The sequence below is a fragment of the Panthera tigris genome, chromosome D4 (genome assembly GCF_018350195.1).
Source record: "Panthera tigris isolate Pti1 chromosome D4, P.tigris_Pti1_mat1.1, whole genome shotgun sequence".
Classification (NCBI taxonomy): domain Eukaryota; kingdom Metazoa; phylum Chordata; class Mammalia; order Carnivora; family Felidae; genus Panthera; species Panthera tigris.
In genome coordinates this window covers 90,395,178-90,417,423 of record NC_056672.1, presented here as the reverse complement: position 1 = coordinate 90,417,423, position 22,246 = coordinate 90,395,178, and the positions used below count along the sequence as shown (strand labels likewise).

General features: G+C 63.7%; 1 protein-coding gene across 1 annotated transcript; it reads right to left on the bottom strand.

Moving 5' to 3' along the window:
* Window positions 1-1,003: 1,003 nt before the first annotated feature.
* On the bottom strand, window positions 1,004-20,924 carry DBH (dopamine beta-hydroxylase). Its single transcript, XM_042963510.1, has 13 exons — window positions 20,607-20,924; window positions 18,817-18,879; window positions 17,913-18,059; window positions 16,054-16,311; window positions 15,005-15,181; window positions 14,249-14,351; window positions 10,821-10,987; window positions 7,810-7,953; window positions 7,367-7,405; window positions 6,644-6,703; window positions 3,010-3,137; window positions 2,479-2,638; window positions 1,004-1,527 (listed from the first exon to the last, which is right to left on the bottom strand). The coding sequence occupies exons 1-13, from the start codon at window positions 20,922-20,924 to the stop codon at window positions 1,396-1,398; spliced, it is 1,896 nt and encodes a 631-aa protein (XP_042819444.1). The 3' UTR covers window positions 1,004-1,395.
* Between the last annotated feature and the right edge of the window lie 1,322 nt (window positions 20,925-22,246).

Genomic DNA, 22,246 nt, shown 5'->3' with positions numbered 1-22,246 from the left:
AGTCATCGTGCTCAGAGGGAAGGGGTCTTCTTGGGCCTGGGTGTGCTCCAGGCCACCTTCCCGAGGCCCACCCTTGCAGGGAGGGGCCTCCCCTCCACCTGTCATCCCAGACTGTAAAGGTGACAGAGGGCCGGCCGGCCCTCCGGCCTCCGTCGGGAGATCATGCCCTGTGACTTACGGCGCGGGGAGCCATGATTTATACGACGCACTGCAGTGTCTGGGCCCGTTTGTTCGCGTCTATAATGAAATGGCTCTCAGGAGGAGAGGCCGACGGGTTCTGAGCGGGGAGGACCGGGAGGCCCATCCATCACCCTCTTGCTCCCCTAGAGGCCGTGCAGCATTTTGCTGAACTGGCTGAACAGAGCCAAATCCGTTAGTCCCTGCAGAAACCATCAGGGAGCCAAACGCGGCCTCAAATGGGAGGCAGCGCAGAGGGGACGAAGCTGGAGACTGGCCCAGGACGCGTGGGGCGCGTACCGGCTCCTCCAGGGGCGGAGCGCCCGCCGTGGAAAGGAGGCTCAGACGAGGCCCCCTCCCGTGGGGGCGGTGCCCCTAGGCGCCGGCCCGCGTGTGAGTTTCATGGTCTCGTTCACCCAACAGCATGGGCCCCATTTGCTAGATGAGGAGACTGAGGCTCAGGGAGGGGGAGTGACCCACCCGAGTCCCACCTCCACCGCAGGCCTGACTCCACAGCCTGCTCTTTAGGCACGTGTCCCACGGCCGCGGAGGAAAGCAGCCGGGGCTGATAACTCCACCTCCCCGAGGAGCTGGCACCCAGATCCCCGTCTGGGTCTCTGCCGACTCATCTCTCAGTGCTGGTGAGACTTGTTAGCATTTCCCTTTAGGTGGGCGAAAATATCTGTTTACCCTGGGAGAGAGCAGTCTCCCCAGGCAAATGTCTAACTAGCTAAGTGGCTGTCCTGCCTCCGTGGCAGGGAAGACGCCCACTGTGACAAAGGAGCCACTCTGCAGGGAAACGTTTAAGTAGCACGTGTACCCAGAGCGCACCAACACAGATCGCCATCCACGGGGGCTGGGGACGCGGGGGCCGTGTCAGGGGGTCCGCCCCGCAGCCAGGACCAGCCCCTCTCGGCGAGGTAGGCGGGGCTTTGGGGGCACTGGACTCTAGGCCACCGAGGGGGTGTGGAGAAGGCCTTGGTCGCCCCCAGTCCCAGGTGGGTCAACAGGGGACTCTCACGGGACCCTCTCCGCATGCAGGGGATCCTTGAGGGGCAAACGCTAGAATGGACCATGGTATTAGGCGGGGGGGGGGGGGGGGCTGGGCCCTGCCCATTCATCCTGGGCACACAGGGGTCTTCACAGAGTGGGGGTGCACAGAGCTGGTGTGATCCCACAGCCGTAGCATGGAGTGGGGAGTGAGAGATAGTCCCCCACTCAACCTTTGCCCCCACCAATGTTGACCACAGTGTGGCTGGAGGGGCTCTGATCCTGGCTGGCTGGGCAGTGAGAGGTGGGCTCTTCTAGCTTGGAGATGATCTCAGGCAGAGGCTGCCGATTCCATTCACCCTGCAAGGAAGGGACCAGGAGGTAAACTGAGGCTGGAGGGGTGAGATGGGGCACCGCCTTCCCAGCCACTTTTCCCCATGACCTCTTGGGCTCTTGCCCTCAAATAAATTCACCTTATCCCAACCCAACTCACCTTCCTTCCCTCTGGTTGGAGTCACCCCCGTCCCCACCCCCCCACCCCGACCGCCTGTCCCTCACTTCAAGTGTCACCCAGATGAAGCAAAATCAGAGGCCCTGGGTGTAGGCTGAGTTTTTAGCCCCTCCTCTCCAACAAGGCCGCACCAGATGCCGCGTTTTCAACCACATGAGATGTCCACACCGCGTCTCTCTCCCAAGCCAGCGTCAACCCCGCCCTCGGTGCCGGGAATGTTTGATTCGGCAATTAATCTGGCTCCGAAGGGCAGGAGATCTGCCTCCCAGACTTGCAGGCTCGCAGACCTTTCCACACCCCACCCCGCACCAGCCCGGCCTCCACGGGCTCGCTCTCTGCTCTCGGGAATAAGTGAGATGCCCTTGGACCCCAGCGGGCCCCACACGAGGAGGCCCCACCAGCTTCAGACTGTTCGGCTTCTCGCCTGCCCCTCCCCCCTGCCCCTCATTTCTGGGCTCTGGGGGCGTTGCTGGTGCCCCACTCACACCACCAAGACAAGCCCCTGGGCGTGATGTCGCCTGGGAGAGGGCCATCAGGCCGATCAGCCTCCCCGCTGCAGGCCCTCTGTCTGTCTGGGCCCGTCTGCACCACCGGGTTTCTCCAGCTGTTCGGAGGGAGCGCTTTTTGCCAGCTCCTTGGGGCGCAGCCCCATCGCTCCCCCCCGGGGTCCTCGGCGGGGCCTGGGGCGCCCAGGGGCAGTGCCCGGGGACCTGCCGCCGGGCGGGGGTCGGAAGGTGTGAGGGTGTCGCCTCGGGCGGGTGGCCTGCTGCCTGCGGCTCCCCCGCCCCCCACGCACGCACCTGGAAGCGGACGGCCGAGGACTTGTTGCAGTGCATGGAGATGGGGGCGAAGCCGTACAGGGCCCTGAGCACGTCTCGGTTGAAGGAGTTCCAGGGAACCGCGGCAAACTGCTCAGGGACAGAGGCCTGGGGGCAGGTGCACACTTCCTCACCATTGAACCTGGTGGGGGGAGGGGGGAGGAGTGCGGTGGGGCCGATGGGGTGGCGGTGGGTGACCCCCGCCCCCGACAGGTGGACTCAGGCCGCCTCCTCCCCGACCCCGCCGCCTCCACGCCAAGCGGGGGCCGGGAACGGCCGCTCCAGGGTTGGGCCCGGAGGGTTCCTCGGGCCAATTCCAGGCTCAGCAGGACAAGAGGACGGGGATCTATCAGTGATGCCTGCCACGGGCCCCTCCCAGGGCAGCACGTGCTCCCAGAACTCGGCCTGGATGGCTCACGCTTCCCCAGCTGCCTGACGGTGGGGGGGGGGGGGGTCCTCCGCCGCGCCCGGGGACGGAGACCCCAGGCAGGCACACTCCCGTGGAACTGTCACCTGTTCACCAGGTGGAAATACTCCCGCAGGAAACCCGGGTCCACGGTGCTCTTGCAGAGCTCCAGCTGCGTCTGGGGGTAGTAGTGGATGTAGTTGACGCACATCTCCTCCAGGATACCGAAGCCCCCCTGCGAGACGGGGAGGACGCCCGTCAGGACCGGTGCCTCGTGGGGCGCCACCACCGCCGGCTTCCGGGCCTGTTCACCGCCTTCACTCGCTGGGGCACAGCACGGGTGGTGTTCCGAATGAGCAAAGTCCCTGCCTTCTGGGGATTCCCTGTCTCCCTTGACGGGACAGACAGACAAGCAAGCCCGCCGGTGGCCGCGTCTCAGGTGGCCACGAGTGTCAGGAAGAAAAAGACCACGGGGTGAGGACACGGGGGTGTCGGCGCGCCCATTTTATGGATATGGAAACTGAGTCCCGGGGAAGGTAAGGGGCAAGGTCTGAGTGGACACGACCTCCCAACCTTGGCTGAGGAGGGGCCCCCTTGCCAGCGGGAGCCTGGGGACAGAGGACAGCGGGGAAGAACTCCCCTCGCACTGTGGAACCCGCACCGTCTACCGGTCGTTTCCAGAACTCGACTCTGAGGCGGGGGATGGCGGCCTCCCAGGGCCACCCTGTGGCTTTGTCGTGTGGGAGGGGGCAGAGTGGGTTCTTCTGGCCGCCTCGGGCTTCAGGCCCCTGGCCCGGTCCCTGTTCTTGCAGCCCAGACCCCGGTGGAACAGGAAGCAGGCGGCCTCGGGGAGCGGGACTGGAGGAGAGGCTCCGTGTGGCAGCGGCCCCACAAGAGAACGGCCAGCCCAGACCCCCGCGGGCCGCCCTGGCCACCTGTGCCGTGTCCTGGGCTCCCGGCCCCTTGTGCATGTTGATGCGGGCCTGGCGGGGGGTGCAGCGTGTGGCGGGCAGGGGCGTTTGGGGAAAGAGGGGCACTGCTCCTTGGCAGTAGAAACGAAGTTTGCACAGAGGCCAGCCGAAGGCCCGTCTCAGCCCCGTCCCGGTGTGGACGCCGCTCTCGAGGAGGTCAGCGCGTTTACACAGGAAATTTCCTGTGAGCTGATCTGCCTGGCTCCCGGGCGGCCCCCACCGGACGGTGTTACCTGTGTTGTTCTCTGGTTCCCCAGGGCCCCGGGGACCCTGAGTTTATCGCCTGGCCTGGCCGCAGACGGGGAGGGTCACCTCTCTTGTCCGGTTCCAGAGCCCCCTCGCACGCCGCGCCCTGGGACGTCCAAGGAGAGTCCTGACCCCGGAAGGCTCTGGTCGTGCGAGCCCTCCCTTCACCTTCGCCTCGGGATGGAAATCACATCCCAAAGCCCCTGTCTCTCCGGTGCAGGCCAGATTGTGAGTGCCTGCTGGGAGCCGTCAGCTGCCCTGCTCCTCGGTCCCTCTGGGGTGATGACAGTGGCAGTTGAGAGGAGGGAGTGGGGCACCCGGGGCCTCGGCTCGAAGAACTTGGCGTCTGAGACATCAGGGGTGCGCCTGGCCTGAACATCCTGGGCCCGGATGCCAGTTGACCTCGAGGAGGCGGGTGGGGCAGTGACCATGGCCCTCGCAGAAGTAACACTGGGTGGGGGTGGGCCTGGGGGGTCCCCTTCACTGCCCCGCCCTGGCCCGCGGCCCCGGCAGGCCCACCTGCGGAATGGGGAGATACTGCGGTCCTGCCAGGGGCCTGGCTCATCGTACAAGAGCTCAGAGCTCTGTAGGGAGAGGCGGCCCCTGTGAGCTCGGCGGCCGGACCAGCCCTGCTGCCTGTGGGGCCGAGGGCCCTTGGCTGCTCCCCCAGCACTGTCTCCCCCTGGAACCTCCTCACAGGGTCCTGGGGAGGCTTAGAGGGTCCCTGAGCTCGGACAGGGTGAGCCGTGGGACCCAGCCGCCGTGTGGAGAAAGCAGTCCCTGTTAGCAACTGTTGCTCTATGTACTGAGCCCCTCCTCGAGACAGAAGCAGTGGCTGTGGGGTTCAGGCCAGGGCCGTGTGCCTGCCAAGGTCTCCTACTCCCCGAGTTTATGACCATGGACCCGGAGAAGCTGTCACCCCAAATCCAGAGGGAGGGAGGGAGAGAGGGAGGGAGGGAGGAATCGTGCCTCAAGCGCATTGCGGGCGCACGGCCGGTTATCAGCTGTGTGACCTCCGGCAAGCGTCTTCCCTCTCTGAGCCCCAGCTCTCACCTGTGAGAACACAGAGCCCCCTCCCTTGACGACCGGTGGGAAAAGCAGTGACGTGCTACCACTGGGTACATCTCAGAAGAACCCCGAGGACGTGACGCTGGGGGCAAGACGCCCGTCAGGAAAGAGTGCGGATGACATGAGTGCAGTTACCTGAAGGCCCCGGGGTGGGCAAACCCACAGAGGCGGGAGGCAGGACGGGGGCTGGCGGGGCTGGCGGCTAAGGGGGCAGGCTTGTTTTTGCAAAGAGGACACGCTCCGACCTCGACGGTGCGGGTGGTTGCACACAGCTGTGCCGAGCCTAAAAAGTCACTGGACGGCACGCTTTAAATGGGCGAATCGTCTGGCATGTGAAATACGTCTCGATAAAGCCGCGAGTGGGGTGCCCTGCGGGGGGGGGGGGGCTGTAGCCCCAGGTCTGTTCCTCCGGGAGCCTCGAGGTTCTCGGGATGCTAACGGGGGGCGGGGGGGACCACGGTGACCAAGAAGACAATTAGCAAAGCCGTGTTGGCCGGCGGTCAGTTTGCCAGGACAACCCTGGTCGATGCCTGCCGAGCACGCGTGACTGTTAACAGCACTGGCTGCCACTCCACGGAGGGCGCCGGCCAGGTGACGGTGTCGGGGACCTGCGTATGGCCACCCACCACACAGCCAGCCCTGAAGACGGTGTCTCCTCCCGGGCCACCCACGGTGCAGCCCAAGTGCATCCATCCACACCCTTGCCCGGCAGAGCCAACCGCACACCTGCACGGACTTGTCTTTGCCAAAAGGCCCCAACGGCAATGGCGTGAAAATTAGTCTTTCTGCGGCCCGTTTATTTTTGCCCTCAACAGTCTGCAGGCTCGTCACCTAAGGTCCGGGGGTGTTCTCAGTCCTCGGGGGCCTTCCCCAGCCTCCCTCTGCCCGGGCACTCGGTCACCGTCCCCCGCCCCCACCTCCCCCCCTTCCCTACTCGACGAGGCCCCCCGTTCTGGGCCCTCCCTGTTCTGGTTTTTAGTGTTTATTCCAACTCTGCCTGTCCCCCTGGGTGAGGGAGCTCCGCACAGACAGGGATCAGCCGCACGCCCGTCTCCCCAGCGTCCGCACACAGGTGCTGATGTGTCTACTGCAGAGGCTCTCAGACTCAGGCAGGCGTCAGAGTGACTTGGGGGTGCTTCTTAAACCGGAGATGGCCACGTGTCACCACCCAAATTCCGACTCAAGGTCTGGAGTGGAGCCTGTGAGTTTTTGCTTCTCCCAAGTTCCCAGGGGGGCCTGGCCGAGGGACCCCTACCCCGAGAACCTCCAGTTTACCGAATGAACGAGGGACGGCACCCCCTGCCCTCCGGCAACCTACGCTCTAGGTAATGAGTTAAGACTTGTCCTCCCGAAAGGGTAGAAAGCCCCAAAAGGGACCGCCCCCCCCCCGGCCCCGCCCCGCCCCGGCCTCACACGTTCCGTGAGCAGGCACCAGGGAAAAGTCAGCGCGACTTACCACGGTGGCCAGCTCCCTGTCTTCTGTGTTGTACGTACAGGAAGTGACGAGCACGTCCCCCTGGGGAGCCGAGCCAAGAGACGCTCATCAGCACCTGTGCACTTGGGGGTAACAGGTGCACCGGGCTGCTCCCACGTTTGACCAAGCCCCCACAGGAGGAGAGAAAGGCACGAAGGCACGTGCCACGGTCCGCAGTCATCCATCAATTACTGAGGAACCTCAGGGTGGCCTCTGGGCCCCCCACACGTGAGGGTCAAAATCTGGGTGTTCCCAGGGACTGACTGCCCATTGGCACTGGCTTCTGCGCCCCTCAGTACCCAGGTCACAGGCAGGCAGGACTGTTGTGTGGACCGGTTGCTCACGTCACAGCCCATGGGTGAACTGGGCCAAGCCCCGGCCTGAGCCCCGGCTCCCCTTCTGCATGATCAGGGGCCCCACCAGCGACCCCCACGCCTTCGTCTTTCCCTAAAGCTCAGGGCTTGTTGCTGGCTGATCAGGCATGTTGCCTGTGCACCAGGCCCCCCGGGGCTGCCTGCGCCGGGCCCTCTGAGGCCTCGGTCACGTCCTGGTGGACCTCACCGTGGGATGGCCCCAGCCCCCGCCTCGCGTGGACGTGCTTCTAGAAGTCCTCACACGGCCCGTGCCGTCCTTCGTGCCTTTCTCTCCTCCTGTGGGGGGCGCCCCCAGCCCTCCCCGCCTCCCCGCTCCTGACTGGGCACTCACCGGGCGCACGGACACCATCTTCTTCAACATGCGGATCTCCTGGGTGGGCGGAGGGGAGAGTTCAGAGGGCTGCAGACCAGCTCCCAGCCACCTCTCCTCTGCAGCCCTCTGGGGCCGTGCTCCCAGCCCCTCGGGGGGGGGGGGGGGAAGCCAGGACCGGTCAAGTGTGGCCTCCAGCCAGGAAGGGATTAGCCCCAGAAGGTGGTATTCCGGGACGGACTTTACCATCTGTAAAGCCACACGCCAGAATCTGCCACCAGAGGCCCTCCCTTGGATTGAACCCCCAAAGGGGAGGGGCTGGCCGCTGTGAGCTCTCAGGTGTCTGGCCTGGCCCAGGACGAGGAACCCGGCATGGGCACGCTCCTGTGGCCGTGGGAGACAGAAGGTGAAACATGCCCCCAGCCCGGGCACCGAACGGGCCCCGCGGGGCGGGCGGCCCCTACCTGGAAGTGAGTGCTGTAGTGGTCGTCCCTGTTCACAATCTCCCTCTCTCGGCCGTCCCGGACCAGCACAGTGACCACCTTCCTCCCCGTCAGGTGTGTGTGGAGCTGGGAGGCGAAGATGTGGATCCCTGAGGGAGGCAGGGCCTGCAGGGCGGGGCGGGGCGGGGTCAGAGCCCGGCACGCGGGGGACCCCGCCGCCTGCCCTCGTGCTGACCGCCGGCCCGGATCGCGGGCCGCGGGACAGCGACACCACCGAGCCCGCGTCCCCAGAACGTCTGCCCTGCCCAGCCTCGTCTTTCTCCCTGGACGGTTGAGTCCCCATCGGGAAACTCCGTAGGGAGGGAGCTGCCCGCAGAGCGGTGTCACGGTCACGGCCCTGGTCTTCCAAAGCAGCTGCCTGCGGGAGCCTGCGGAGGCTCGTCAGGGGGCGCAGCCGGCTTCCTTCTTCGAGCCCCTGAAGGCCGCTGCGTCCACTTTTCATCCGCTCAACAGACTTTAAGGGGAGCGCCCGGCGGGCAGGGGGCCACCCGGGTGAGCGCAGTGGGACCCCCCCGGCTCGGCGGGCTCGGGTCCGGTGCCAGGCGGTCCCGTCCAGCGCCCGCCAGGCACCAGCGTCAGCAGCTGCCCTGTGGCACGACCCACGGGAGACCTTCCCCTGCTTCACGGTCACGCTGTCTTCCGGCCGTGGCACTGACCGCCGTGGCACCGAGCGCGGAAGCCGTCGGCTGGCACTCGGAAGGGGCCTCCAGCCCTCACGTCGAGACGCCTGCCCTCCCCGTTGAGGCGTGAGGGGACTTCCCAGAGGAAGGACGCTCTCCCTGACGTCTCGTGGACTTGGCTTCGACAGAACGTTTCCTCAAACGGTTACACGTGTGAAGCGTTTTCCCCACCCGCCGTCTCCCCGGCGGCACCCCACCGTGCTCCGCTCTGCTCCGTCCACACTGTTGGCGGCTCGGGGGCTCCTGCGGCCGTGGCTCTGTTGCCGAGCGACCCCAGGCTGCGGAGATTTCTGCCCGTCGGCTGATTTCACCTCGTGCTTTCCCTCTTGCCCTCCACCTGCTGCTGTCCTGCCCTTGGCATCTTGGAAACTTCCGGCCCCCGCTCAATGATTTGAGGCTGGGAAGGCTTACGGCCACGCCTGTGACGACTGGCAGCCTCCGCTTGCTTGCGGGACCCCGGGTTTCTCTCCCCGCGGCCCCAGAGGCTCGTCGCTCGCCCGGGGGCCTGTGGTCTCGAACGCTATACTTTTTCTTGGCTTGTCCATCTGGACGAGGATATGTCGACCACACCGGCCTTTCAGCTGCTGAATTTATGCCCCTCGGTGATGTGCTAAAGGAGAGACAGGGCCAGACTCCGTGGAGACCCTTCAACAGGTTTTCCACATCATGCGATTTTCAGAAAAATATGTACTATTTGAAGGGGAGGAGGGGCAAACTGAATTTCTCTCTCCTGGTGGTAAAGTATCGGGAGGCTGGTCTACATTCCCAGGAAGGACGCTCTCCCTAATGTCACGCAGACTTGGTTTCGACAGAACATTTCCCAAAACGCGGGCTAGAGGCGTTCTCCAGAGGTCAGAGTGCCACGGGGCCACTTGCCCTGGTGCGTCCTCAGTGGGTCACGCCCCAGGCCCACGCCTGGGGCCACAGAGCCTCTCCAGCGGCAGGAGGAATCACTGACGGGAGCTCTGGGGATGCGGGCAAGAGCGCCAGATGCTGGTCTCAGAAAAGAAGGAACCGATCGAGGCTGATGGCTCGATCTCTCTTCGGCTCGGGGAGCCCACGCGGAGCACAAGTCCACGTGGAGAGCCAGCTCGCTGGGGAGACACGCGCACCCGATGCCACGTCGCAAAGCAGCCCGCTGCGGTGGCCACAGCTCTGCAGGTCAGACCCACGCGCGCCTCCGCGCCCTGCACCTGCTGGGACTGTGGCCCCGGCCCCCGGCTCCACGGCTGCAGGGCGTGGCGGTCAGCGCTTACCCAGCGGGGCGCTGTGGGAAGCCAACGGCGTGGCGGCATTCGCCACAGACAGAAAACAGAAAAGAACCCCCGGCAACAAATCTAAGACGAGCCAACACCCCGCTAGGAAAACAAAGTTGTGAGCAGATGTTCACGGGAAAGAACACGGCCGATGAGACGGATGAAAAGACCCTCACCGTCAAGCTCTACAAAGAGTCGGGGAAATTCACGCTCGACAGTGAAGCGTTCTTCCCAGTGACTGGGGAAATATTGAAAATATCGATAACGTGGCGGGGGTGGGGGGAACAGGTACGCTTTCTGGAGGGCACTTTGTGAGATTTATTCAAATTCAAGCTCACGGCCTCTGTGCACGGCATCTTCTGGACTCTACCTGAGAAAACGTCTTCCTGGTGTGCAAGGACGTCCCAGTAGCCTTCTTCTCGTCGTCGGTGAGAAGTCGGCAGGGGTCTGCACACGGGCGGCCAGGGGGCAGGTGGACACAGGCGGGGCCGGGCGAGGCAGGGGAGCGCCGAGGGCGCAGAACCTGGGAAGGCTGCCGCTCCTTTGGAAGCGAGGTCCCCACCGCCCGCTCCGGCTCTACGTGCCGACCTGCGCCCCACCCGCCCTCGCACGGCCCCGAGATCGGTGCCCCCTGGCCGCGGCGGTCTGGCCCTGGTGAGGTCCACAGTGGAACCACGCTGGGCGAGGGCATGTGGCCGCCAAAAGGCAAGTAAGTGGCAGGACACATGTCTCCTATTCGGTCTGTTTGCTTTTAGACAGCACATATAAGGGCACGTCGCCATTTGTAGTCTGGAAGGACACAAAGGAGCCGAAAACGGGGTGTCTGGGGGGGGGGGCTTTATCAGCAGCTGCAGTACCCGTGGTTTGGCGGTGAACGCACGTCTCTCTTATTCTCGGAACGAAAGCCTGGTTTTCAGGGCGGCGCGAGGAGGCGCTGGCCGGCACGTGCTGTGGACCGGGTGGGAACCGCCCGTAGGACCCCAGCCGGGGGAACCAGGGAGAGGGAGGGTGAGGTGCCCGGCCCAGCCCCGCTTACCAGCTGGGTGCACTTGTCCGTGCAGTAGCCGGTGAGGACGAAGGCCGTCTCCCGCGGGGGGATGGCCATCACGGGCGAGTACACAAGCCCCAGCTCCATGATGCCCGCGTCGAAGGGACGTAGCCTGGCCGTGTAGTGCAGGCGGATGCCCGAGGAGTCGCGACGGCCTGGCAGAAAGAGGGGCGCAGGGGAGCAGAAGGGCTCGCGGCTGCCCCTGCCGGTCGGCCCCGTGCTCCGGCTCCGGCAGCCCCCCCCAGCCGCCCTTGGCCGCGCCCTGCACCTGCTCCCACACCTGTTTATGCCAGGCGTTGACGCGCTCGGTGCGACACCCACGTGGAGAGAAAGAGCCGTTGTTTCTATGAAAACTAAGTCGATGCTTTGGAAAGACTTGACAAAGGCGGGTAACGAAAACCGAGCGATGCGTCAGTGGGGGGGTGAGGCGCCCGCGAGATATCTAGAAAGCTCGCAACGCCTCAGGCGGCTTTGCAAATGCTCTGATGTTCTCCCCCCCCCCCCACGTTCAGAGGCGTCTGCACTGGAATCTGTGCAAATAGGAGGGTGGGGAACGGCGTCCACCCCAGCCCCCCCCCCCAGGAGCCTCCACCCCCTGGCAAACGTGGGCGAGCGAGGACATCCGCGTGTTCTAGTCGACAAGAAGCAGCCTCCCACTTTACTCCTTTGGTTACCGCCCTGCAAGGTCAAGGCAGACCCAGGGCGTGCGCTGAGGGCATCGCAAAACAACGAGAGCGGGAGGGTGGGGCCCTGGAGCAGGGCGGGCGTTGGGCTCACGCACGATCCCGGACTCCCCTTGGCCGACAGTGTGCTGTTGTCTCAGACAAGTCGCCGTCCTTCTCTGGGCCTCTCTGGGCTCAAATTCAAGAGCCTCCTCCAAAGGAGAACTCAGGGCTTCTGCCCATCACTGTCCAGCCACTCCGGCCGGTTCTTCTTACGGTTTGCTAATTGCACAGTCCGTGAGGCTCCCCGGGCAGGCCTCCCAGCGGTCACATGAAACTGATGGTCAGAGGTCAGGGATGCTGGCAGCCACAGGCACAGCCACACAACCACGTGGCCTCCAGGAGCCCCTGCTCTACCCCTGCCCGGAATCGGTCAGCCGAGGCCCCACGTGTGTCAGGGCAGAGCCCTGGGCCAGTCCCACGGGGGTCGGCGGGTGGGGGGAAATAAGGGGGCCGGACGTGGCTCCACCCCTCAGAACGTACTGCAGAGCTGGGACATGGGCAGAGGAGCCCATGTCACTGAAGAATCATCCGCCCCGATTTATAGATGAGGAAACTGAGGCTCACAGCCCGAGCTGGAGACCTTGCCCAAGATCGCAGGTCGGGAGAGTGTCGGAGCGGGATCTGAGCCCGGAGCATTGCCAGGGGCCGCGGACTCACTGCTCATTCACCCCGAGGTGGGGCCAAGATCGCCCCCTCTTGCCTCTGCCTCCCCCTGCCCTACTCCCGGCCCCCCCGCCCCATGCAATGTCCAAACTCAGCGTCTGTATCTCTGGGCTGGTTACATCAGAGGATAATAATAACAAGGGAGATGCCATTGGTTAAAATTCAGATGGGGATTAAATAATGAAATAATTGTGGCATTTTGATATTTATAGAAAAGCGGCCCATCTCCAGATTTGTGAAGTGACTGAGCGTCCTTATATTTGGCAAAGGATCCATAAATATAACCAGATAATCAGGAAGAGACAGACCTCCCTGACGCTTAAGGAGTTTTCAAAAATCCATTTGCTTTCAGGTTTTAAATGAGCAATAAATCCCATATCATGCTAAAGCCCGAGCTGACTTATGCCCTGCTCTGTGCACACTATAGATAATTCCGGGGGTGGCAGAAAGAGTGAGTTATCGCTGATGGAGCACACCCCGGTGCCCACGGCCAGCGGGGGCCGCAGGCCAGAGCTCTGCCAGCCTCAGGACAGCTGCATGATGGGGGAAGGGGTCCCCCGCCAGGGTCATGCAGCTAGAGAGGCCCGGGCTGGGGCCCAGCCTCAACTTCCTGCTCTCATCTCTCAGACTATTCTGTTCCTCATGCACACAAATGAAAACAAGCATCCCTTAAAACAAAACCAAAAAAAAGACAGAGAGCTAGAAGAACAGGGCTGTGTGGCCGTATGGGGCAGAAGGTGCCGGGGCAGCAGAGAGATGGAAACATTTCTATTTCTGATGAGGCGTCAACTGGCCTCGCCATCCTAAACATCCACCCTGGTCGTCCGCCTGCAGGCACGGGGTGATCCAGCAGCCAGGGCTCCCCAGGGCAGACATCACTGAAAAGTGACAGCACGGCCCTGCTGCGGCCCCGGCCAGCCTCGGGTGCCCTTCCAACAGGAGCCCCGTGCCTCTGCTGAGGGTCAGTTAGAGGCGCCCCCGTCACAGAACCATGTGGATAGAAAGTCCCACAGGCGTGCTCGGGCTCCAGCGTGCGACTGCTGTGTTGGGCTTCAAGGAGCAGGGGGGAAGCTCACGGCCAAAAATGCTGCCCCCTCCCCCAAGCCAGGCACTCTTCCCTTGACCTGAAGATAGTCCGGGGGGCAGTGCCTTCAGCGGGCCGGCCGTCGCAGGGTGGGTGCTGGGCAGGGGCCACGCTGGCCCCGGAGTGGCCTGCCGTCCTGCCGGGTGGCCCTGTTCTGGCCCAGCCAGTTGTGGGGAGGGCAGAGGCATCGGGCCTGGATGCTGGCGGCCACCCCGTTGGGTGGGGGGGGACAGTTGGGGACAAGAGGCAGCTACTGGTCTGACAGCCTCAGAGAAGTGGGACTTCCAGGGAAACCGGGGACAGTGCTCTGGCCCGGGACCTCTCCTCACTGAGCTTGAGCCTATCGGCCCCACTACAGAGCGAGGACGGGGTGTGGGGGGGAGGGCGGGCCGCTGGACCGAACCAGTACCTAAGTGATTCCTTACAGGTCTGGAGTCCGCCCCATCTTGGCAGTTCAGGTGTGGGTCCAGCCACTGGAGGATACGTGGCTGAGGCTGCCCACGGTCCAGACCCAGACCTCCTGGCCCCTCCTGCCCACTTTGAGGCCCTGGTGGGGGTCCCTTCACCCTTCACCCTTCACCCCTGGGCCTTAATTTCCTCATCCGCAAATGGGCAAGAAACCTCTGCCTGCCTTTCCCAGAGGGTGGTTCTGGCAGTGGGTGCGTTCGAGAAAGATGGGGGTGCCGAGCTCCCACTGCGTGGGGTGCAGCGATGAGCCAGCCAGCCGGGGCCCCGTCCCGGGGAGCGCTCTGCCGTCACGGGAGAGGAGCAGAGGGAAAGGCGTGAGAGGCTGTCATGCCTCGATGGGGCGTCCGAGGAGGCTGGACCTCGGAGAGTGGGGTCACCCCAAGCCCCTCCCAGACTGCAGCTGGCTGAGTCCCGGCACAGGGACTCCCCGAGTCCAGGGAGCACAGGGGTAGGAATGCGCGCTCAGAGATCCCTACCTTGGATCTTCAGCGGGTTGTGGTAGTGAACTTCCAGACGGAGAAATCTGGAGGACTCGGCGCCCCCAAAGGCAAGGCCTGCTTCCTCCGGGTAGTAAAAGGCCTGCAGGGTGGGGGAAGGAGGTGTGCCAGGCGGTTTGGGCACCGCAGCCCAGACAGGCAGACCGGCGTCTCACGAGGGGCTCCCAGACGCGGGTCGGGGCAAACCCACCCACCCGTTGGGGCCTGAGCTGCGGCGTGGGGTGTCGGTGAGGCAGGATCAGAACGAGGCTCTCCCGCTGACGGGCAGCTCATTACCGGCCCGCCCGGATGTCCCTAGTCAACTCGGGGTCAGGAGTAGAGGGAGCCGGCGCCCCACGGCGAGCCTACCCCCACCCCCGGGCCCTGCGCTCGGCCCTGCCGCGCCCCCTGCATCGGCGGCGGGAGCGGCTGGCGGAAGCCCCTCGGTGCAGCCCGTGGAGGCCGCCAGCCAGGACCGCCCTGTGCGCAACCCCACATCCAGCGGGGAAATGAGATCGATACCCACAAAGTGCCCACGCTCACGTTGTGCACTTTTGTAGAAGAGCCTTCCGGGCCCGAGAGCAGCGGGGGCACCGCCGGGCCTGGGGCTGACCTGACGGGGCGGGGGCCTCTCTGGTGGCCTCGCCAGCACCCTCTGGAGCCTCTCAGACCGAGAGGCCGGGGGACACAGGTGCGGAAGGGGCGGGACCCCAAGGAGCGCAGAGGAGGCCGGGAGAGGGGGGCAGGGGCACGCACCTTGGCACCCAGGGCCCAGGCGGCCAGCACGTGGCGGCAGTAATCAAGGCGTCCGGGCTTCATCTTGGAATCGCAGGGCCCGCTGAACTGGGGGAAGGTCTCAAACTGGGGGGCACACTGGAAGACCTCCATGTGGTGCACCAGGGCCTCGTTGCCCTTGGTGACGATGGGCTCGTACTGGGGCGGCAGGGGCGGGGAGGACACTGAGCCCGGGGCGGCGGATGCCTGCCTGCTCACCCCCTGGTGGGGGCTCAGCTCCCCCCATGGCCCCTGCTTGCCCATCTGCAAAATGGGAGGGCTAAGGGAGGAGCTTCTGGGGCCCAGGGTTTTGAAGGTGGAGCCACCGAGCCGAAGCCAGTCAGAATCTTCCAGAAGCCCACAAAGACCTCCAGAGTGAAGGCAATAAGGACCCTGGCCAACCATTTCCTGACAAGGTGGGGACAGGAAGGCAGCTGTCCTGGGCAAGGACACAGAGACTGCCCTGAGGGCTAAGCCTGAGCCCAGGCGACCCGGCCGGCCACCCCTGTGGGTCTTTGCACACTCACACAACCTCTCTGGGCTGTGCTTTCTCTGTTGGAAACAGTGGTGACAATACTACTGGGGAGAGGAGCGAGCCCCCCCCCCCCGCCTCCCGCAGGGCCAGGAAAATAGGTGACAGTCAGCTACTAACAGCCGCTATCCTCACGGTATATCTCTGGGTGGGTGTTTAGAGCAACTGAGGTCTGAACTGAGCTGCTTTTTTGTGAGGGGGATGTGACCAGATAGACAGACAGACAGAATCAGTGTCCTTTGGTCCCGTCTTAGGAAGTCGGGCCACAGGGGCCCGGGGAGGGTGGGCTGTGAGCAAGGTGACAGGATGACAGGGTGACAGGGGGTCAGAGCATGCTCGCGGCCGCAGGAAGTTCAGACTGTGCCCCAGGTTCAGGCGGGAAGAGGACATCTGGTTCAAGCTGAGCCGCGGACGGCTCTCCAGCACAGGGACGTCTCTGCACGCCCCTCCGAGGCCGCCCGCCATGTGCCCTCTGCCCCCCACCCCCACCCCCAGGTACCATGACGATGTGGTGCCGGGAGAAGCCGTCCGGAAGCTCAGTGATGTGGCACCAGTATGTGGTCGGCTGGTCGGGGATCAGGATGTCCGGGGTGCGGATCTCCATGGTGTGCGTGTCCGCGGGCAAGGCCGGGATGGGGATACTGGGCTTTAACAGCTGTACCCTCTGCAGCCCCGTCTGCAGCCCCGAGGTGTTGACGGCCTCCAGCGTCCGGAACGGCTCCTCCAGGACCCCGTAAACCAGGTGGACGGTGCCATCCTGCAGCCAAGACACCCCCCAGACGCCCCAGAGCTGGGCTCCTTGGCACCCGGGGCCGGCCTGGCCCCTGCCCGCCTCACCTGGGGGGTGACATGCCCGGTCCGTGTCTCTGTGAGGCAGGGGTGTCTTTGAGGCTCCCCAAGGACCCGGCCGGGCCAGGCTAATCACCCCACAGCCCGCAGCTTGCACGAGGCGTCACGCTTCTCCTTTCCAAATACGTTCTGGCCTCGTCCTCTAGGCTTCGGTTCAGCTAGCCACTGCTGGGCCGGACCAGCCGGCCCACCTCACACGTCTGTCCCCTCCACCGCCCCCAGGGTCACCGGGGACAAGCTGTGGGTCATCACCTCCGGTCCCGTGAACAGCTCAGCGTGAGGAGTCAGCGCCCCCACGAAGAGAAACAGACCAGCTCGAGGCTTTGCGACAGAAACATCGGACTTGGAGAGCCGTGCCGTCCCGCTGGTCCCGGACAGTGCAGACGCGGGAAGCTCCAGGCAGCAACGTGCCAGAGGTCACAGACAGACCCCAGGAGGCAGGGGTCTGGGCTTGACCTCCTCCCACCAGCTGCCACCAACGCAAGCCTGTCGCCACACGTGGCCTTCCGTGGTCTTCTGGGCGCCGGTGGGTTTGTATTCCCGACGGGTGGCCCGTTTGCTCTCTGAGTTTGCGGCCACCGAAACCTGGGGCCCCCGTGAGCTGCTCTCGCCAAAGAGCGTATCAGAGCTCCGGGCGGGAGGCCCCCCAACACCCAGCCCCGAAGCTCTGAGCTGAGTGCACCCGCACATCAGATGACACCCTGCAAAGTGCTTGGACAGGGTCCGCCTGTCCTTGTGTCGTCCGTGGGGAAGGCGGGTCAGGAGCGTGAGGACCCCGTGACCCGCTGGAAGGACACGGAGGGCCCAGCTCTGTCCCACCGTGCCGTGGAGCCCTGGGCAACTCCTTCCCCTGCCTGGCCTCAGTTTCCTTGTCTGGCACACAGACAGCCGGTCACTGCCGTACCGTAAAGTTTACACAAGGTGACCGAGGTCAAAGGGCCCTTGAAAATTCAAAGAATTTTGTCTTCAAGGCCAAGCGGGGTTGCTTTTCTGCAGTGGGTGTGTTGGAGCCGCATGAGAAGCCTGTGGTGTTTCTGGATCCACCGTGGCCCTGAGCTCCTGGGCAGAGCTGGTGGGGTCTTAGAGGCCAACCTGCTCTCTCCCCTCCCCCACACTTCACAGGCAGGTAAACCGAGGACGTCTGGGGGGTGGGGGGAGGGACCGGCCCCAAGCCTCACAGCCAGTTGGCAACAGGGCAGGTTGGGAAACCAGGTATCCTGGGCTCTTTCCAGAATTCCACCTGAAGGTGATGGGCCAGGAGGAAAGAGGCAGGAGCAAGATCGTTCTGGTCCCACTTTGAGAGGCTTGGGGGCAGGACCCGCATCTACAACCCTGTTGGCTGGGTGTCAGCCAGGAATACTTCCTGAAGGGGTCAGAGGCTGATAACAGAGCTGGTCTCTTGTCCCCTCCCAGCCACCTCGGGGATCCTTCCCCGGCTTTCTCTCTGCACGCTGCCCCAGGATGCGGGAACGCTCCACGATCTCCTGAGCACGTGGGGCCACCACCTACCTCAATGAGGTAATCCTTGGGGTCACAGGTGTCAAAGGGCCTCTTGAAGATCAGGCTCAGGCCTTCCGGGGTTCTCCGTGCCCTCAGCAGCTGGTAATCCTGCCGGGAATCCAGGTGGATCTGTCCCCTCTGGTCACTCCAGGCGTCCTGCAGAGACAAGGACCGACCCTGAACACAAGGGGCTGAGCGGGAGGCCAGAGCTCAAGGTTGGTTGCCCACAGCGTGGATCCCGGGGGTCCTCCTGGGTCTGGCGGGGGGGGGGGGGTGACTCCCACTTTGTGCGTCTGCCTAGAGATAGCAGAGTCATACTCCAATCCCACTCACTTCCTCTGCGCCTTGAAGCAGGGCTCTCAAATCCAGCCGGGACTCGGGGCGGCTGGTTAGGGACAGGGAGGTCTCCCCGCGGACCTCCGAGACCCCAGGGGACGGGGGGAGCGGGGATGAAGACTCGGGCCTCGGACACCCCAGTGCAACGTGACGGTGTGCCCGCAGAAGCCATCCCAAGCGGGAGTCTCAAACCTCTGGGTACACCCAGGAATCTATTGCTAAGAAGGCACCGTGATTGGCGATGGGTGTCTGGGACACATACCGCTCCCCCCTACCCGTCTGCAGAGGGAGGGGCACGACAGCACGTGGAGACTGGGTCAGATGGGGGAGGCGAGGAAGAAATCCGCTGCGGGGGTTCAGGTGGCTCTCTCCTCCCGTGCCCTCCCTGACCTCACGCACCCCTGAGAGCGAGCACCCCTTCACTCACTGTGCCCCAGGCTTCTCACTCCCCTCGCCCAGCCCTGACCTTGCCTGGAGAGAGTAAACTGAGGCCCAGGGAGGAAACAGGCCTGCGGCATTTTGCCCGGGGGTTAGTGGGTGGCTGATCTGACCGAGCCCTGCCCTCCCCTCCCCGCACCTGCTTCCTGTGGACCTGACTCTCAGGCCTAGTCTTGCAGGCCAGTGCCGGGAAAGCAGTCACCTACAGAGGATGCTTGGAGGGAGGGAAGAGCCCGCCCCACCGGCCAAAGGCCTCTGTTCCCATTCGGGAACACCACGAGCCCTTGGCCTTGGGATTTTGTTTTTAATCCTGTGTCCCCAAACATGTTTGCTCCATTTCCTTGAGAAGAAAAAGAAACCTGCAGAGAATTTTGCAACACTTCCCCTAGAGAAAAGCCCCACAGTGAAGTTCCTGCTAAGAGACACTACTAATTTGCAGGCCTAATTTAAAAAGCAGAGGCAGAAAGTTAGTGTATGAGAGTTCAGCTGGAAATCTAGAATGTATTTGTTGAACATACGGCTAACGGAGGGAAAACAAGTCTGGCATTTGTTTGCACAGGAGTTTGTTGTGCAAATTAATCTTGCAGTGTGCGGGGGGTGGGGGGGCACCCAGGCTCTCTTGGCAGCAGGCATCGCTGCCCCTCAAGGAGCTCTCGCGCTCCTGATCCGGGGGCCCGGCTACTCCCGTTCAGAGCTGGGGCTGCCCCAGGTATTTCTTGGCCGTGACCCCTCCCCGGGGCCGCCGAGCATCCTTATGGTGAGCAGACAGTGCAGCCCAGCAAACCAGATCTGGGCAACTGCACCCCATTCTGCCTGGGGGGCCCCTGCAGATTCCCCCACTTAAACGGATTAAGAAAAACCCTCTGCTCACAGATAAAGACCTTAAAAAAAAGTTGGGGAGGGGGCACCTGGGTGGCTCAGTCGCTTGAGCGTCTGACTTCGGCTTCGGTCACGATCTCGCGGTCCGTGGGTTCGAGCCCCGCGTCGGGCTCTGTGCTGACGGCTCGGAGCCTGGAGCCCGCTTCCGATTCTGTGTCTCCCTCTCTCTCTGACTCCACCCTGCTCACGCTCTGTCTCTATCTCTGCTCCTCCCCTATTCGTGCTCTGTCTCTGTCTGTCTGTCTCTCTCTCTCAAAAACAAATAAACATTAAAAAAAAAATGAAAACAAAGAAGTTAGACCCTCCTGTGTCTGTTTTTGTGGAGAGAGGTGGGTTTCATCCCCAGAGAGGCCCATCCGGGGCCGAGGGTGGGAGCGGTGGCTCAGGCCAGGGGCTGCCTCCGCGCACCTGCACCTCCCTGGAGCTTGTTGAGGGCCCCACAGCCCCTCCATCTCTGGTTCGAAGGGAAACTTCCTCCTTCCCCTACAGTTTACGGTAAAAAATACGGGTGAATTTTGGAGGCGCGGAGTGAAGAGCACCTCCTATTTTGGGTCAGCTCGGTGGGTTTGTGCCACACCTGGGCGGGGGGGCGGGGGTCCACACCTGCTCACTGCACCCTCATGTGCAAGCTAGGTCTGTGGGTGCTTGCTGCTGTGCTTGGCCACGTGCAGCCACCAGGCCCACGGGGTGTGCTGGGGGGGGGGGCCTGGTGCCGGTGGGGACGCAGGCTCCACCCTCATCGGTGGGGGGCAGCGGATGCCTTCATCTGCTTGGCACGCGAGTGGCCGGGGCACAGGCGCGCTGGCACGCCGCGTCCTGCTTGGGGATGTGCGGTCAGGGACCGCGGAGGGCATCCGTTTTGTCCTCAGATCGGAATCCCCGAGATGCCCGAGCTTGGGGCGTGGACTTGGCTAAGGTCAGAGTAAACAGGAAGGCAGAGGAGGGAGAGCTTCCTTTGCTGGGTTAAGAGAGGGGGTGAGTGCAGGGTGAAGGCCGGGCGGGGGCTGGGTGAGGACAAGGTCAGGAGCGCTGGGGTTCGGCACGACTCACCCCAAAGTAGGTGCCGTGTCCGTCGGTCCAGAGCACCACCAGGTCAGCATTTTCCAACTCGCCGCGGTCCGACATCCCAAACAGGACACCGGCCTTGAGCTCCTGCACCAGGAGTTGGAAGTAGACGCTCTTCTGCGCGTAGCTAACATTCCAGGAAAGCTCCAGGGACCCCTCGGGATCCAAGGGTATTCGGTAGGGGAAGGGATCCTCGGGGGGGGCCGAGCTCTGCAGGGTGGCCACCAAGATGACCAGGAAGATGGCCACCACCGTGCCATACATGGACGCTGCCTCTCTCGTATTGGGGCTGGGGACCTGCATGGCCGGGCGAGCTCGGCCGCCCCACTGGGACTTTTATGTCCCGACCCTCCAGGGGGTGGGCCCAAGCTGCCCCGGTAATCGCATTTGTCTGGTAGGGAATTCAATTGTCCCGGTGACCCTCCCACCAGCCTGTGCCCCGGGGCACACCCTTGCGTCCCTCACTCTCCTAATCGGCACTAATGACACATGGACATCATCAGCGGGAATTGAAGCCGACTGGCTGCTTTCGTTCTGTCTGTATCGTCTCTGCGGAGCTGTCTGGAGGGCGGCCCCTCCCTGCAGCCAGCAGGCCTTCCAGACGCCGTCAGCCCGGCACCGGGCCGGCCACCGGGCGGGCTGTCTGGTCCTGTCCCCGAGCCACACGCAGGATGGGCCCCAGGCCGCCCCATCCATGGATGGGCAGACTGAGGCCCCAAGGGCTTATTTCCAGGGTGACCAGTGAGTAGGTAAGACTGCCGCTGGGGCCCGGGCCCGGTGAGCCATTTCCACGATGCTGGAGGGTGGACCAACTGCAACCTAAAAATAAAAGACGGTCCCCACATAGTCCCTGTGTTTAGACACTCTCTCCATGGCCTGCTGTTCCCACTTTTGTCTCCTGTCTATTTCCTCACAGGCTCCAGCTGGTGCCACGGCTGCTCCAGCAGGAGTGGGTGTACTGCTGGGGGGGTGGGGCCAGATGGCACGGGGTGCATCGCTGGGGGACAGACTTTGCAGAAAAAGGTGCACGTGACGGGCCTGCCTCCCTGCCACCCAAGTTCCCAGCGCTATGACGTCCCTTAGCTTTGAGTGGACGCTGCCTGAACTTGAACCCTCCCGCACCTGCTGGCCTATAGCACCGTTTCTCCCACACCTACCACAGGGCCTTTGCACAGATCCATTGGGGCTCACAGCCCTGGTGCTGCCCCCCAAGTCACCCCCATCCTTCTCTGTGCAGACTGCGTTGACTCTAGTCGGGCTGCCACCTCCAGAAAGTTCTCCCTGACTGCCCTGAATTCGGTCCCTCTCCCCCCGGGCACATGACTCGCTCTCACTCTGCCTCCCTCCATTCCTTCGTCCCCCTCCTCCTCTTCCTCCCCTTTCCGGAGACACCGAGAGCCCAACCGTAGGAACACCGGGGCGTCACCAGCTGGCACCCAGCTTTTAGTCCTCAGGTGTCTGCAGAGGCTGGCCTTGCACAGGCGGCGCCAGGCTAGGTCTCGTCGTGAACGCTGCTCCTTCGGAAGGAATGACTGTGTCTGCCTGAAGATGGGACCGAGGGAACATTCCAGCCCTCACGGGACCCTGGCGGTGGTGCTTTGTGCCCCGGGCAGCCAAACCAGACA

What these genes read in the sequence shown, in the direction of transcription:
- DBH (XM_042963510.1), bottom strand. Translation starts at nt 20,924, where the DNA reads ATGCAGGTCCCCAGCCCCAATACGAGAGAGGCAGCGTCCATGTATGGC. An exon ending in CCTGGGCCCTGGGTGCCAAG is followed by an intron (nt 14,352 to 15,004) that starts GTGCGTGCCCCT and finishes CCCACCCTGCAG; the next exon opens with GCCTTTTACTACCCGGAGGA. An exon ending in CCTCGGCCGTCCGCTTCCAG is followed by an intron (nt 1,528 to 2,478) that starts GTGCGTGCGTGG and finishes CCTTCCTTGCAG; the next exon opens with GGTGAATGGAATCGGCAGCC.